The sequence below is a fragment of the Anomaloglossus baeobatrachus genome, chromosome 1 (assembly GCF_048569485.1).
Source record: "Anomaloglossus baeobatrachus isolate aAnoBae1 chromosome 1, aAnoBae1.hap1, whole genome shotgun sequence".
In the NCBI taxonomy this organism is placed as follows: Eukaryota; Metazoa; Chordata; class Amphibia; order Anura; family Aromobatidae; genus Anomaloglossus; species Anomaloglossus baeobatrachus.
In genome coordinates this window covers 757,418,873-757,436,677 of record NC_134353.1, presented here as the reverse complement: position 1 = coordinate 757,436,677, position 17,805 = coordinate 757,418,873, and the positions used below count along the sequence as shown (strand labels likewise).

At 44.0% G+C, this 17,805-nt stretch overlaps 1 protein-coding gene across 3 annotated transcripts in view; it reads right to left on the bottom strand.

The window, feature by feature from the left end:
* The window catches only part of WSCD2 (WSC domain containing 2), a 685,960-nt gene that overhangs the window by 114,768 nt on the left and 553,387 nt on the right, over nt 1–17,805 (bottom strand). For all 3 annotated transcript variants that reach the window (XM_075324018.1, XM_075324011.1, XM_075324026.1), the window contains one exon: nt 4,736–4,910. In XM_075324018.1, coding sequence (XP_075180133.1) covers nt 4,736–4,910 — 175 coding nt within the window. The remainder of the gene's footprint in view (nt 1–4,735; nt 4,911–17,805) is intronic.

Below are 17,805 nucleotides of genomic sequence, written 5' to 3'. Positions count from 1 at the left end.
TGTACAAATAGGGCCCAAGTGCTGCCACTGATGGGGTGGGTGTCTGTGTGGCCCAATTTTTGGAAAAAAGGGAGACTCCGCTTGGAGTAACCCTTGCTTGATGTGTTTTTAAAAGAAGCCAAGATGAACAGAGCTGGGATCAGGAAAGACTTTGCTACCTACCCCTGTGTCATCCTGGGGACGGATAAGAATGGCATATTTTTGAATGTGCTTGATGCAAATCAAAACATCCTGTTTGCAACTAGGGCCCAAGTGCTGCCACTGATGGGGTGGGTGTCTGTGTGGCCCAATTTTTGGAAAAAAGAGAGACTCCGCTTGGAGTAACCCTTGCTTGCTGTGTTTTTAAAAGAAGCCAAGATGAACAGAGCTGGGATCAGGAAAGACTTTGCTACCTACCCCGGTGTCATCCTGGGGACGGATAAGAATGGCGTATTTTTGAATGTGCTTGATGCAAATCAAAACATCCTGTTTGCAACTAGGGCCCAAGTGCTGCCACTGATGGGGTGGGTGTCTGTGTGGCCCAATTTTTGGAAAAAAGGGAGACTCCGCTTGGAGTAACCCTTGCTTGCTGTGTTTTTAAAAGAAGCCAAGATGAACAGAGCTGGGATCAGGAAAGACTTTGCTACCTACCCCTGTGTCATCCTGGGGACGGATAAAAATGGCGTATTTTTGAATGTGCTTGATGCAAATTAAAACATCCTGTTTGCAACTAGGGCCCAAGTGCTGCCACTGATGGGGTGGGTGTCTGTGTGGCCCAATTTTTGGAAAAAAGGGAGACTCCGCTTGGAGTAACCCTTGCTTGCTGTGTTTTTAACAGAAGCCAAGATGAACAGAGCTGGGATCAGGAAAGACTTTGCTACCTACCCCTGTGTCATCCTGGGGACGGATAAGAATGGCGTATTTTTGAATGTGCTTGATGCAAATGTAGCTGTGAAGTGTACAACTGGGGCACAAGTGCTGCCACTGATGGGGTGGGTGTCTGTGTGGCCCAATTTTTGGAAAAAAGGGAGACTCCGCTTGGAGTAACCCTTGCTTGCTGTGTTTTTAAAAGAAGCCAACATGAACAGAGCTGGGATCAGGAAAGACTTTGCTACCTACCCCTGTGTCATCCTGGGGACGGATAAGAATGGCGTATTTTTGAATGTGCTTGATGCAAATCAAAACATCCTGTTTGCAACTAGGGCCCAAGTGCTGCCACTGATGGGGTGGGTGTCTGTGTGGCCCAATTTTTGGAAAAAAGGGAGACTCCGCTTGGAGTAAGCCTTGCTTGCTGTGTTTTTAAAAGAAGCCAAGATGAACAGAGCTGGGATCAGGAAAGACTTTGCTACCTACCCCTGTGTCATCCTGGGGACGGATAAGAATGGCGTATTTTTGAATGTGCTTGATGCAAATGTAGCTGTGAAGTGTACAACTGGGGCACAATTGCTGCCACTGAAGGGGTGGGTGTGTGTGGGGCCCAATTTTTGGAAAAAAAGGGAGACTCCGTTTGGAGTAAACCTTGCTTGCTGTGTTTTTTAAAAGGAGCCAAGTTGAACAAGTCATGGTTCAGCAAAGACTTTGCTACCTACCCCGGTGTCATCCTGGGGACGGTTAATTATGGCGTATTTTTGAATGTCCTTGATGCAAATCTAGCTGTGAATTGTACAACTGGGGCCCAACTGCTGCCACTGAATGGGTGGGTGTGTGTGGGGCCCAATTTTTGGAAAAAAAGGGAGACTACGCTTGGAGTCACCTTGCGGTGTTTTACATGATTTTAGAATGGCGTGCCATGCCTATATCTGTGTGTCCTCCTCTTTTTCCTTGTCCAGCTGTTTTGTTTTCGCATGAGTATATGTCCTTGTCACTTTCCCATGTGTTGGAGTTGTTTGTCACCTTTTGGACACCTTTGAGGGTGTTTTCTAGGTGTTTTACTGTGTTTGTGATTGCCTGCCATTGTTTCCTATGCAGTTCGAGTTCGGTTCGTCGAACGTTCGACGAGCCGAACTCGAACGGGACCTCCGTTCGGCGAACCAACCTCGAGCCGAACCGGGACCGGTTCGCTCATCTCTACCAATGACACGTCTGCCCAGTGCTGGCATATCACACACAAATGCTGCTCCAGGACAATGGAGCGTATGACCAGATGCACCATTTTGTAATTGAGATAAAAGGTCCCTAGCGGGATTAAAATTCCCCAACTTACTGATTGGTGGGTGTCACAGCACTTGGACACCTACAATCAGCAAACAATCACCTTTACTGTGGATAGGTGATAGTTTGCTTTCACTGGACAACCGCTAAAAACACACTTGAGTTATATGATTCATGTTGCTGTACACGTCAAAGGAGTTACCCATCTTTGTCTGTAAATGTGTTAGGGTCATGATTTTGTGGCATTTACCGGCACTTGTTAATCAACCCTTCCTTGCAGATTGCATAGCGCTCCTGTACACAAAATGGCTACTAATGGAGAAGAATGTGACCAGACCTGTCCATTCATCTCCTCCAATTAAAATGCTGCTTTTCTGTAAGTATTGTTTTTCAGTTGGAAGAGGCTGATGGACACGATCTGGTCACATTCTTCTCCATTGGTTGCCATGTGGAGAACAGAAGCACTGTGCAGTTTGTTTGAAAGACTTCACTAACAAAAGTCGGCATTTCACCAAGGAAGAAAACCTGTAAGGTTATGTGACCACGGTGCAGATGAGTTGCAGAAATTTTCTGCATGTAAACCGAAATGTTCGGCAGAGAACCACATGTTAAAATTGGATGCGGGCTGGGGTCCATTTACCCACGATGCAGGCACCTGATGTGGAGAGTATGAGAGAGTGTGAGGAAGTGTGAGAAAGTGTGAGAAAGTGTGAGAGAGTGTGAGAGAGTGTGAGAGAGTGTGAGAGTGTGTGCGAGTTTGAGAGTGTGAATGTGAGAGAGAGTTTGAGAGAGAGTGTGAGAGAGTGTGATAGAATAAGAGTGTGAGAGAGAGTGTGTGAGAGAATGAGAGAGTGTGATAGTGTGTGTGAGAGAGAGAGAGTGTGAGAGTGTGTGTGAGAGTGTGTGAGAGTGTGTGAGAGTGTGTGAGAGTGTGTGAGAGCGTGTGAGAGCGTGTGAGAGCGTGAGAGTATGTGTGAGAGTGTGTGAGAGTGTGTGAGAGTGTGTGAGAGTGTGAGAGAGCGTGAGAGTATGTGTGAGAGTGTGTGAGAGTGTGTGAGAATGAGGGAGTGTGTGAGAGAGTGTGAGAGAGTGTGTGAGAGTGTGAGAGTGTGTGAGTGTGTGAGTGTGAGAGAGCGTGAGAGTATGTGTGAGAGTGTGTGAGAGTGTGTGAGAATGAGGGAGTGTGTGAGAGAGTGTGAGAGTGTGTGAGAGTGTGAGAGTGTGTGAGTGTGTGAGTGTGTGAGTGTGAGAGAGCGTGAGAGAGTGTGTGAGTGAGTGTGTGAGTGAGTGTGTGAGTGTGTGAGAGTGAGGGAGTGTGTGAGAGAGTGTGTGAGGGAGTGTGTGAGAGTGAGAGTTTGTGAGAGTGAGAGTGTATTGGAGTGAGAGAGAGAGTGTGTGAGAGTGAGAGTATGTGAGAGAGAGAGAGTGTGAGAGAGTATGAGAGAGTGAGAGTGTGTGAAAGAGATTGAGAGTGAATATATTTTTCTCATCAGGACATGATACACCTGCGGCTTAGCAATGTAATTTCATGACAACATTGAAGCCAATGGGTGAAAAACGCTGCTAAACTGGACTGATAATTGACATGCTGCAGATTTTTTTCTCCATCAAAAACAGGACCGAAACTGGAGGGAAAAAAGCGCAGTGTGTGCACGGTAAATCAAAAAACCCATTGACTTAGCTGACTTCAGGAGAGACATGGAGATTTTGATGCAGATTTAAAAAAAAAAAAAAAAAATCAAAACTGGATCAAAAACTGCAGCGTGTGCTCAGGGCCTAATATTTACAATATTAGCAAGTGCAAAAAAATCAAATCACTAAAGGCCTCTTTACACGCTGTGACATCGCTAGTGATCGCACCCGCCCCGTCGTGCAAGCGTCACGGGCAAATCGCTGTCCGTTGAGAACAATATCGCTAGTACGCATCACACGCACATACCTTACTAACGACGTCACTGTGGCCGGAGAATAAACTCTTTTTAAGGGGGCAGTTTGTGCAGTGTCACAGCGACGTCACACAGCGGGCCACCAATAGAAGCGGAGGGGCACAGCGCAGCCCCATTCACATCACTCCAACCTCATTGCTAGAGGACACAGGAACGCTGTTGTTCGTCATTCCCGAGGTGTCACACATAGCGATGTATGCTGCCTCAGGAACGACGACCAACCTGCGTCCAGCACCAGCAACGATATTTGGGAAAGGAACGACGTGTCAACAATCAACGATTTTTGCCATTTTTCGGATCGTTAGAGGTCGCTGGTAGGTGTCACACGCAACGACGTCGCTAACGAGGCTGGATGTGCGTCACGAACTCCGTGACCCCAGCGATATCTCGTTAGTGATGTCGTTGCGTGTAAAGCGGCCTTAACACAATTATTATAATACACATAAAATGACTAATACCTTTAATCTAAAATAAGAAAAACTTTTTCCTTTGTAGCATTGCCCTGCAATCATTACAGGCAGCAAAAAATATTTTCTCGAAAGTGTTAGGAAAATATGATACACCCAATGTGGATCTGAAGTGCAAGACATAAGCACTCCAGGCACCATAATGACCCATTATATTAAAAAAGATTTACTGGAAGGCATCTGCGGTCCTACCTTGCACTTGTGTCTGATACACTATGAAGTAATCTGGTGTGCCACAGCTCTCAAATTCCTCTCCAGTACATTTCTGAGCGCACAGCTGCTCATCCTCCCGCTCATGAAGTGTGAAATAAGTTGTGGGGAAAGCACAGTGACAGGCTGTTCCTGCAAGTACTGCCAATGGATATTCCTGTGGGAAGTCAATGAGAACAGTAACTTAGTGTAATGGAAGAGGAACACAGAATGTCATATATTTCCACTGATGTGACTCAATCTTTCACATTCTCTCTTCAAACAGAAACATTTAATTAAATGTAAAAAAAAAAAGTCAGATTCTTCATGAATAACACTTATTATACTTTTGCTGAAAAGTTTCAAACCTATTTCTTTTAACAGAACCCCAAACCCAATCAATATCTACACAAGTCATTCATTTATTATTTTCAACACACATGTATCGGTAAAGTTGGCAACTATATAGTGTAGGGTGGCAGAAGTATTGCCTTTAAATAAAAGAGATCTTAAGGCCCTGTGCGCACGCTGCAGATTTTCCTCAGATTTGCCGTAGAATTGCTGCAGAAAATGTGTCTAAGGCCCTGTGCGCACTGGAAAATGGAATTTTCTCAAGAAAATTCTGCAGGTATTCAAAGATTACCGCACCCGCGGTAAAAAATCGCGGCAAACCGCACCCGAAAACCACATGCGGTTTGCCGCGGCTTGCTGCGGTTTTACCGCGGTATTGTTCGCGGTATTGCCGCGGTTTTGCCGCGTGCGGGTTGGTATGTGCTTTATTGCATTCAATGCAATAAAGCACATTGAAAAAAAAAAAAAAAGTCATTTCATTCTGAGATAGAGAAATAGACAGAAGAATAGATAGAAGAATAGATAGATAGATAGATAGAGGGATACATAGAAGGATAGATAGAGGGATAGATAGATAGAGGGATAGATAGATAGATAGATAGATAGATAGATAGATAGATAGATAGATAGATAGAGGGATAGATAGATAGATAGATAGAAGGATAGATAGAAGAATAGATAGATAGAGGGATACATAGAAGGATAGATAGAGGGATAGATAAATAGAGGGATAGATAGATAGATAGATAGATAGAAGGATAGATAGAAGAATAGATAGTTAGAGGGATAGATAGAAGGATAGATAGAGGGATAGATAGATAGATAGATAGAGTCCCTGTGAGCACACTCTGCATTTCTCACGGTCGGCAGTGAGTTCACATTACCGGCCGTGGGAAATGCCCTGGAGTTACCTCTGCTGTCTCGCTGCGAGGCTGCATTCAGCAGTGTCTGTGTCAGTCGCGGCTGGATGCAAGCATCGCAGGACGTCAGAGCTGTGGATTACGCCTGAGCTTTGTTTCGGGAGGGGTTAATAAAAGGGTGAACGAGGCTTGTTTGTGTTTTATTTAAAATAAAGGGATTTTTCTGTGTGTGTTTTTTCACTTTACTTATAGGTTGATCATGTCAGCTGTCACATAGATGCTGCCATGATCAAGCCTGGAGTTAATGGCGGTGATCCACCACCATTAACTCCTTGTATTACCCTGACTGCCATTGCTACATGGCGGCAGGAAGAGCCAGGGACACGCCGATACTGCCGCATAATGCATGCGACAGTGCCGGGGCAGCTGCGGCTGATATTCTCGGCTGCGGGAGGGGGAGTGAGGCGGGGGACATTAACCCTGTCCCTCTCCCTCCCCAGCCTGAGAATACCGGGCCGCCGCTGTGTGCTTACCTCGGCTGGACAGTAAATATGCAGCGGAGCCCACGTGTTTTGTTTTCTATATTTCCGTTTGCTTTCTATGTGTGTTCTATGTGTCTGTGTGTGTATTCTATATGTCTGTGATGTCTGTGTGTGTCTGTGATGTGTGTGTTTACGCTCTGCACGGCTTCCTCTTCCTGTAATGACATCACTTCCCTGCAAAACTGCAGGCAAGCGATGTACATTACCGGAGGTAAACCGCAAAATACCGCAGGGAATAACACAGCAAAACGCAGTGAACCGCATAGAATTTGCTGCCTGCATTATTCCCTGTGGGATTTCATGATTACATTGCAGTCAATGGAGTGAAATCCCGCAGCGACGTGTGGAAAAGAATTGTTTTTGCTGCGGGAATCCCAAAACATGCAGCTGTCAAAATCCGCCTAGTGCGCACAGGATTTTTTTTCCCATAGGTTTTGCTGGTGATTCACTGCAGAGATGTTATGAACATTTTCTGCAGCGAAACATGCAGCAAATCCGCAGAAAATCCGCAGCAAAATCCGGTAAGTGCGCACAGGGCCTTAGGGTAAGAACGCACTTTGCATTTCACCTGCTTCTTAGGTCCATTTTGAGAAGCGCCTTTTTCATGCCAAAAGGCATGCATTTTGATTTCACAGCAAAGTCTATGGAAAATGGGGATTTCTAGACCGCACTTTGCGTTTCTAAATGCTGCGTTTAACCCCTTAACGACCGCCGATACGCCTTTTAACGGCGACAAATTAGGGTACTTCTTCCGATCCGCCGCTTTTTAACGGCGGTCGGAAAAAAGGGTCTAGCGCCCCTCAGAGTCAGAAAATTTCCGGGGTCTCGGCTGCCGGGGGTAGCTGAGACCCTGGAGATCATGATTCTGGCCGTTTTTTCCGGTCCCCGCTCACCTGATGACCGGTATACACCGTATACCGATGATCAGGTTACAGTAAATGACCGCGCCGGTAAAAAATCATTTATCTCCCATCTGGCATAAACAAACATGCCAGATGGGAGATAAATCTTTTTTCCGGTTCCCTCCGGTCCCCTCGGTATCCCCAAAGTGCCCCCTCCGACCCCCAACCCCCTCCCGAAAATCCAGGATGGCCGCGCGCAACGACGAGCACAGCAGCGCGCCGGCCGCATTTACACTTTTCTTATGGTTTCTGTCGTATGTGCCATAACACATGCGACAGAAACCTGCTCCCTAGGCCCTGCCGGGTCCCCCCCTACCCCCCCGGTGTTCCCCCGTGTCATACATACCTGTCGGAGCGCTGATCCCCTGCGGCCCCCTCCTCCGGCTCCTTCACAGCAGACGCCGGTCACATGTGCAGAGCGCAGCTGTCAGCTTCCTGTGTTCAGGACGCTGGCTGCTGCTGCTGCTCGGCACACTGCAGCTGTGACCCAGGGAGGGTGGGTGCAGATTCTTTGCACCCACTCTCCTCAAATGGAGGGTCTGCAATACTAGAAAATCGGGGATACGTTCCCTGAACGTGTCCCCCATATTCTAGAAGGTCCAGAGTCGACGTGGGACGTCCAAATGGATTACAGCGGATTTTTTTTTTCTTTTCTTTTCAATAAATTGGTCAATCAGGGAATGTTTTGGGGAGTGTTTTTTAAAATAATTTTTTTTTGTTGTCAATTTTTTTTTATTACTGTCAAATAGTTATGTCGGGTATCTGATAGACGCCGTGACATAACTAATTGCTGGGCTTGATGCCAGGTGACATTACACACCTGGTATCAACCCCATTTATTACCCCGTTTGCCAACGCACCAGGGCGCGGGATGAGCTGGGGCGAAGCGCCAGAATTGGCGCATCTAATGGATGCGCCACTTCTGGGGCGGCTGCGGCCTGCTATTTTTAGGCTGGGAAGAGTCCAATAACCATGGCTCTTCCCACCCTGAGAATACCAGACCCCAGCTGTCAGCTTCACCTTGGCTGGTGATCTAATTTGGGGGGACCCTACGTTTGTTTGTTTTTTTTAATTATTTATTTATAAATAATTAAAAAAAAAAACAGCTTGGGGAGCCCTCCAAATTGATCACCAGCCAAGGTGAAGCTGTCAGCTGTGGTTTGCAGGCTACAGCTGTCTGCTTTACCCTAGCTGGCTATCAAAAATAGGGGGGACCCCACGTCATTTATTTTAATTATTTTTTTTTCTTTTTGGGCTAAATACAAGGCTAGGCACCCTATAGTGCCACATGAAAGGCACTAAAGGGCGCCAGCTTAGAATATGCAGGGGGGTGGGACGTTATATATGTTTGACATCTATCCATTCATCGATTGTAGCATTTTAGGCTATGTGACCACAATCAGGGTTTGCAGCATTTTGGGCGCAGAGTGTTTTCCCTGCGTCCATAGCGCTGTGTTGTGCAGTAGAAGCACAGTTGAAGGATTTTTAGAAATCCCGTGCCCACTGTGCTTCTTTTCTCCGCAGCATAAACCGACCTGTGGCACAGCTTCCCGAGCCTCAGCATGTCAATTTATGCTGCGGAGATGAGTGTGCTCTGCAGGTAGCATAGAGCTCCACAGCAGCCTGAACCCAAATCGTGGGCATGGGCAGCTGCGTTCTCCCGTGGACAACACTCACATCTCTGCAGGAAGGCTGACACTGTGTACTGGACGCCGTGTCGCTGGATCATGGCCACATAGCCTAAAAGAGAGAAATTTGTTGCTACAGCAACATTTTTGTGAAGTACCTGTGGATTCAAAATGCTTACTATACTCCTGAATAAAATCCTTGAGGGGTCCAGTTTCCAAAATGGAGTCACTTGTGGGGGGTTTCTAATGTATAGGTACCCAAGAGGCCCTGCTAATGTGACATGGTGCGCGCAATTTATTTCAACTTTTCCAAAATTCAAATGGTGCTCCTTCCATTCCAAGCCCTCCCATATATCCAAACAGAGGTTTTTGGCCACATATGGGGTATCCCTGCACTCACAAGAAATTGGATAACAACCTGTGGGGTCCACGTTTTGTTGCTGCCTCTTGAAAAAGTGAGAAATGTGATGCTAAAGAAACATTTTTGTGAAAAAAATGAAAATTTTCAATATGGCAACCTAAGCTTATCAAATTCTGTGAAGTATTCGTGGATTCAAAATGCTCAATATACACCTAGATAAAAGCCTTGAGGTTTCTTGATTCCAGAATGGGGTCACTTGTGGGGGGCCTCCACTGTTTAGGCACTTTAGGGGCTTTCCAAATGCGACATAGCGTCCACTAATTATTCCAGCCAAATGTTCAGTCAAATTGCACTCCTTCCCTTCCAAGACCTGCCGTGTGCCCAAACAGTTGATTTCCACCACATATAAGATATCACCAAACTCAGGAGAAATTGCAGAATACATTTCATGGTGATTTTTTTCCTGTTACCCTTGTGAAAAAAAAAGCTACCTGGTTGAAGTAACAATTTTGTGGTAACATTTTATTTTTTCATTTTCATGGTTCAACGTTATAAACTTCTGTGAAGCACCTGGGGGTTCAGGGTACTCACCAAACATCTAGATAAATTCCTTGAGAGGCCTAGTTTCCAATATGGGGTCACTTGTGGTGTTTTTTTGCTGTTTACGTACCTTAGGCGTCCTCCAAATGCAACATGGTGCCCGTAATCTTTTTCAGCCAAATTTCCTTTCCAAAATTCAAATATTGCTCCTTTCTTTCCAAGCCCTCCCATTTGTCCAAACAAAGGTTTCAGACCACATGTGAGGTATCACCGCGCTCATAAAAAAGTGGGTAACAAACATTTGGGTCAAATTTTTGGAATTACCTCTTGAAAAAGTGAGAGAATTGATGCTAAAGCAACATTTTTGAGAAAAAAATTACAATTTTCAATATGACAAAGTAACGTTATCAAATCTGTGAAGTACCTGTGGGTCCAAAATGCTCAGTATACCCCTCGATAGAAGCCTTAAGGGGTCTAGTTTCCAAAATGGGGTCACTTGAGGGGGGTTCCTGCTGTTTAGGTACCTTAGGGGATCTGTAAAAGCAACATGGTGCCCGCAATCTGTTTCAGCCAACTTTGCTTTCCAAAATTCAAATATTGCTCCTTTCATTCCGAGCTCTCCCATTTACCCAAACAAAGGTTTCTGACCACATGTGGGGTATCGGCGCGCTCATAAGAAAGTGGGTAACAAAGTGTGAGGTCCAATTTTTGGTGTTACCTCTTGAAAAAGTAAGAAAATTAGTGCTAAATTAACATTTTTAGGTAAAATGTTAATTTTTATTTTTTTTCATTCCATATTACTTTAGTTCCTGTGAAGCACCTGAAGGGTTAATAAACTTCTTGAATGTGGTTTTGAGTACCTTGAGGGGTGCAGGTTTTAGAATGGTGTCACTTTTGGGTATTTTCTGTCACCCAGGCCTCTCAAAGTCACATCAAATGGGATGTGGTCCCTAAAAAAATGGTTTTGTAAATTTTGTTGAAAAAATGGGAAATTGCTGATGAACTTTGAACCCTTCTAACTTCCTAACCCCAAAAAATTTTGTTTCAAAAATTGCGCTGATCTAAAGTAGACTAGTGGGAAATGTTATTTATTAACTATTTTGTGTGACATAACTCTCCGGTTTATGGGCATAAAAATTAAAAGTTTGAAACTTGCAAAATGTTTAATTTTTTTGTCAAATTTCAGATTTTTTCACAAATAAAATAAAAAAATATCATCCTAAATTTACCTCTAACATGAAGCCCAATATGTCACGAAAAAACAATCTCAGAATCACTGGGATCCATTGAAGCGTTCCAGAGTTATAACCTTATAAAGTGACACTGGTCAAAATTGCAAAAAATGGCCTGGGCATTAAGTACAAATCTGGCTTCGTCCTTAAGGGGTTAATTTGCATATTTTGTGGCTAAAACCATGCGTTCAAAGAAGGAGCATGTCAATTGTTTTTGCCATTTTGGGTGCGTTTTGCTAACATTGAAGTCAATGAGAAATAGCAAAAACCAAGATTCCTTCAAATTCCTGTGTTTTACCTGCTTTTTCAGTGTAGAAAACATGCGTTTTGTAGTACCAAAATGCATGCTTTTTGGACATCAAAATAATGATTTGATATGTCCCTTTACACACACACATAATCCAACAATTAAATTTAAGAAAAATATGCATTTATTGCTATTTTAGCGATAAAATGTATATTACCGCTATAATTTGATGAAATATATCTATTTTCATTATTTTTCCCATTAATATAGATATGATCCTTTTTTTCCTCTTTTTTCATTATGTTTGACTGTTTAAACTTTATTTAGCAGTGTCTTGATTTTCAAAACGCATCTGTCAAAACGCAGGTGAAAAAGCATGTAAAAAGCGCTGAAAACGCATCAAAAATGCGGTAAATACGCATGCATTTTCTGCGCTAAATTTCTGAAAAAGGCAACTTTGGTCAAATCAATTAAGCCCAAAACGTGCGTTTAGAACTGCAAGTAGGTGAACGCAAAGTGCGTTCTTACCCTAACATTGCTGCAGTCATTCCCCAGCAACTCCTATGGGTTTTATCAAATGCTGTGCACACACTTCGTTTTTTTATGCCCGCGGATTTTCCGCTGCGGAATTAATGAGCAGGTACCTGCAGTTTTTGCCATAGATAATGGTAAAAATCTGCAGGGACCAACTTGCAGAAAATCCACGGCAAATCCACGGTAAATCTGCGGCAAACCGTGGCAAAACCACATGCAGATTTCGTTGCGGTTTTGGTGTGTTTTTTTACCGTGGGTGCAGGATTCTTTAAGAGGGTCCATTAAGAAAAATTAAGATTTCCTTAAGAAAAAGTCACTTTCTAGTACGCACTTGACCTAAATACGTAGATTTTACCATGGTGTGTACAGATGCACTAACTATTTTTCTGCTCGCTACAACATTAGCCACAGCGATGTATGTGTATATGGTAACAGGGAGTACATTAGGAGCCCTTTTGGGTTCAGTAATTGGTATGGGTGACTATAATTTGTGTACAGCACTACAAGATATTATTGTGATATATAAATAATCAGAAATAAATAATATTTTTTTCTTCACTTTTCACAGATTTTGTTAAAGGGGTTGCCTGGGAAAAATAAAAGTTTGTTCAGGAGACTGGATGTGTAATAAAATAACTAAATCAATAATTCTCTTGAAGGGAACTTGTCAGCAGGTTTTTCCCTTATAAGCTGCGGCCACCACCAGTGAGCTTTTATATACAGCCGTCCAGAATACTGCATATAAGAGCCCAGGCTACTCTGCGCAGCATCGCAATGGAAGCTTCTGTGTGGATGACATAGTATGCACCCTCCACACAAGGGTCGGCAGGAGGATGGCGAATGCACAAGATGAAGGAGGTGCCGGACCACCCCCTAGGTGAGTATTATAAAGGTGTTTTTACTTTCTACAGTGTGCATGAGCTCTTATATATAGTATTCTGGAATTTTTTAAATAAGAGCTCACTGGTGTGGTGGTCGGCACAGCTTATAAGGAAAAACCTTGAGACAGTTCCTATTAAGTCCCATCAGGGACTTAAAAATTATAATAAAAAAATGTATCCAAGCACTAACAGTCAAGTAGTTGCTACCTACTATTCTTCGCTGGCACAGAGCAGTCAGAAACCGCTACTGGCATAGATACAATAATGGCTTTGTCAACATAGTGGAGGCTAATTTTCATCTCTGCTCTGTAGAGGGGGTAGAACAGCCAACGTCATGCTGATTGATAACAGGCTCCTTACTGCCTAACCGGGGAGCCAGCTGTCAATCAGTATGACGTCAGCTGTCCCACCCTGTCTGCAGAGCAGAGCAGGTGATCTGTCCAGAATTACTGTAAATTTGTTCAGGGGTGCCCAAACTTTTACATGCCACTGTATTTTAGCTTTTGAGAGTGCTACTGTATATACAGTATATTTGTAATTATATTGAATTTTCAGCTGTTCACACCGATTGGATGTGCTGGTCAGTCTTTTATATTTATATTCCATTTCTTTCTGATTCATCTTGGGATTTGTTAAGAGAAACAATAAGAAAGGACAAATCTGTAAGAGCGGAGATCATTATGAAATACTTCTGGACTGACCATAGACTTTAACCCCTTCATGCCCAGACGATTTTAATTTTCGTTGTTTCCTCCCCTTCTTCCAAGAGCTATAACATTTTTTATTTTTCCATGAATGTAGCCATGTGATGGCTTGTTTATTGCAGAACAAGTTGTACTTTTGAATGACACCATTCATTGTGCCCCATATTGTACTAAAAAACAGGAAAAGAATTCCAAGTGCGGTGAAATTGCAAAACAAGTGCAATTGCACGATTGAGGTTTTTTATTTACCATGTTCACTATTTGGTAAAACTGACCTGACAGTGTAATTCCCCAGGTAAGTACGAGTTCATAAATACTAAACATGTATAATTTACTTTTATCTAAATGGTGAATTTTCAGAGACTTGTAGTGTTTTCATTTTTTGGGATCTGGGGTTCAGTGACAGCGTATTTTCTGCATCTTGAGGTGGCAGTTTTAATTATATTATTTTGAGGTAGATTCCATATTTTGATTGCTTGTTATTGCATTTTAATGCAATATTGTGACATTATAATTTTTTTGTTTACCAGTCAGATTAATTGATATTACATTTTGATAGTTCAGGCATTTTTGAAAGTGGCGATACCAAATATATGCTTTTTTATTATCATTGTTTTATTTTCAATGAGGCAAAAGGGGGTGATTTGAACTATTAGTTTATTTTCATATTTTTTAGAACTTTTTTTTAGGCCTAAAACACACTTCCGCAAAAAAAATGTCCATGTGACACGGTCCGTTTTTCGGGTCCGTGTTCCGGTTTTTTGGGGCGTTTCTCCGGTACGTATGGCATCTGTGTGATGTCGTATGCGAGCCGTGTGTACGTGTAAAATGTCCGTGTTTGTGTGTAAAATGCCCGTGTATGTGTACGTGGAATGTCCGTGTGGAATGTCCGTTTGTGTGTTGCACAATGTCGTTGATACATGTCGGCTGACAGCAGACAGAGTTGCGCGATGAGAATGAACTCGGGTGAACTTCACCCGACTTCATTGTCATGCCGCGGCTCTGTCTGTGTGCCGCGTACTGATTAGCGGTCACCTGTGAAGGATTCACCAGTGACCGCTAATCTCCCGAGTGACTGAAGTGAGCAGCCCTCTCTCATACTTACCGCTCCCCGATCACCAGCGCGGCGAGGAACAGCTGTGCAGAGAATACGCGGCAACAATTACTTTGAATATGCTGGCCGCTCATTAATCAATCTCGTATTCCCTGCTTTCCCCGCCCACCGGCACCTATTATTGGTTGCAGTCAGACACGCCCCCCATGCTGTCTCACTACACCCAATCACAGAAGCCGGTGGGCATGTCTATACTGTGCAGTAAAATAAATAAATAAATAATAAAAAAAAACGGCGTGCGGTCCCCCCCAATTTTAATACCAGCCAGATAAAGCCATACGGCTGAAGGCTGGTATTCTCAGGATGGGTAGCCCCATGTTATGGGGAGCCCCCCAGCCTAACAATATCAGTCAGCAGCCACCCAGAATTGCCGCATATATTATATGCGACAGTTCTGGGACTGTACCCGGCTCTTCCTGATTTGCCCTGGTGCATTGGCATTCGGGGTAATAAGGAGTTTTTGGCAGCCCATAGCTGCCAATAAGTCCTAGATTAATCATGTCAGGCATCTCCCCGAGATACCTTCCATAATTAATCTGTAAATTGCAGTAAATAAACACACACACCCGAACAATCCTTTATTAGAAAAAAAAACACTAACAAATTGCCTTGTTCACTAATTTAATAAGCCCGAAAAAGCCCTCCATGTCCGGCGTAATCCAGGATGGTCCAGCGTCGCTTCCAGCTCTGCTGCATGAAGGTGACCGGAGCTGCAGAAGATACCGCCGCTCCTGTCAGCTCCACGCAGCAAATAAAGGGAATAACACGATCAGCTGAGCTGTCACTGAGGTTACTCGCGGCCAACGCTGAATACGGCTGATCGCGCTATTCCCTTCATTAGCTGAGTGGAGCTGACAGGAGAGGCGGTGTCTTCTGCAGCTCCGGTCACCTTCATGCAGCAGAGCTGGATGTGACGCTGGACCATCCTGGATTACGCCGGACATGGAGGGCTTTTTCGGGCTTATAAAATTGAACAAGGCAATTTGTTAGTGTTTATTTTCTAATAAAGGATTGTTCGGGTGTGTGTGTTTATTTACTGTAATTTACAGATTAATCATGGAAGGTATCTCGAGGAGACACCTGACATGATTAATCTAGGACTTATTGGCAGCTATGGGCTGCCAAAAACTCCTTATTACCCCGAATGCCAATGCACCAGGGCAAATCGGGAAGAGCCGGGTACAGTCCCAGAACTGTCGCATATAATGTATGCGGCAATTCTGGGCGGCTGCTGATTGATATTGTTAGGCTGGGCTCCCCATAACGTGGGGCTACCCATCCTGAGAATACCATCCTTCAGCTGTATGGCTTTATCTGGCTGGTATTAAAATTGGGAGGGACCGTTTTTTTTAATTATTTATTTATTTATTTTACTGCACAGTATAGACACTCCCACCGGCTGCAGTGATTGGGTGCAGTGAGACAGCTGTCAATCAGCGTGGGGGGCGTGTCTGACTGCAACCAATCACAGGCGTCTGTGGGTGGGGAAAGCAGGGAATACGAGATTGATTAATGAGCGGCCGGCATATTCAAAGTAATTGTTGCCGCGTATTCTCTGCACAGCTGTTCCTCGCCGCGCTGGTGATCGGGGAGCGGTATGAGCCGGGGAAAGAAAAAAACCGAGCGCCAATGTAAGTATGACTGAGAACAGCAGAAAAAAAAGGTAAGTATACTGAATTTAATTTAAAAAAAAATAAAAATAAGATCGCTAGTGTAAAAACGCACACGCACGAAACGTGCTTAACACGGACATACTCCGTGTGCGGTCCATGCAGGCACGGACCCATAGACTTTAGCGGGTCCGTGCCTGTGTGCTGCCGGCAAAAAACGGACATGTCGTCCGTGCAGAAAAGCGCACACACGTACTTATCACACAGACACACGTTCCGTGTGATTTTACGTGTGTGTGCCATCTACCATTGAATAACATGGGTCTCCGTGTGTACATGTCTTCGGAACGTGCAAATACGTACCGCACACGTACAAAAAAAACGGATGTGTGTTGCGGGTCTTACTGTTTTTAATGATTTTACTAGTCCCCCTAGGGTCGATGGCGATGGAAAACAATATAATCTCCACCAGAGTGTGTTAGATTGCGCAGTCAGAGTTTGACAGCACAATCTAAGGGGTTAACAGGAGGGGATGGGTCAGAGGTCCACCCAGGCATGTTACCTGAATAGGTCTGTTGATTGGATTAGCAGATACCTGTGGGGAATAATGTGGGTTCGCCACACAAGCCTGCATTAGGCTATGTGCACACGCTGCATTTTTTTTGACGCTGCGTTCTTGTGCGTTTGTGGCCGCTAAAAACGCACAAAAACGCACCCGCGGCAAAAAAGCGCGGCAAAACTTGCATGCGTTTTTACCGCATTTTGGTGCGTTTTTGGCTGCGTTTTGCTGCGGTTTTGATCTCTCCGTTTTTCTGCGTTTTTCCAATGCATTGCATGGGGGGAAAACGCAGAAAAACGCAGGAAAGAATTGACATGTCCATTTTTCTTTTTTAAGCTCAAAAACGCAGCTTAAAAAAAAAGTTGTGTGCGAACAGCAAAAATGAAAACTCATAGACTTTGCTGGGGAAGGAAAGTCATGCAGTTTTGAGGCTAAAAACGCACCTGAAAAACGCTCAAAAATGCTGCGAAAAACGCACTGTGTGCACATAGCCTAAAAGGGACAGAGGTACCCTAGAACTTATATATATGTCCTTGGTTTTGAAGGTGTTAAATTACTGCGCAGTTCCCTCTTCACTCTTGCACTGAAGTTCCAAAACATCATGCAGTTTGAAAGACATTGTGCAACTACGGGGCAGGGCTATTGGCAGTCAGACATAGCTTAACTCGCCAAGGAGGAGACAGAGATGACTTATTATCATGCTTACCTTTCTGATCGCTGTGTACACAAAACTGAACAAGCGTTATATATACAGGTTAGAACACACTGTCTGCACTTCCTCCTTCAGACCCAGTGATCATGTGATATCTGGGTGTAGGGAAGGAACAGGATCTAGGAAATCCAGTAAGCTCTGCTATGCTGAAGGCTGAATTTCCCTTGTAAACGGGCCCGGTTACAGGGGAAATCAAAAATAATTTATTAAGTGTTCAAATTTGGTGAAAAGGTCTTTTAAGACCTGGCAGAGTGCACAGTGTGTAAAATAAAAATAAAAAAATAATAAATAAATAA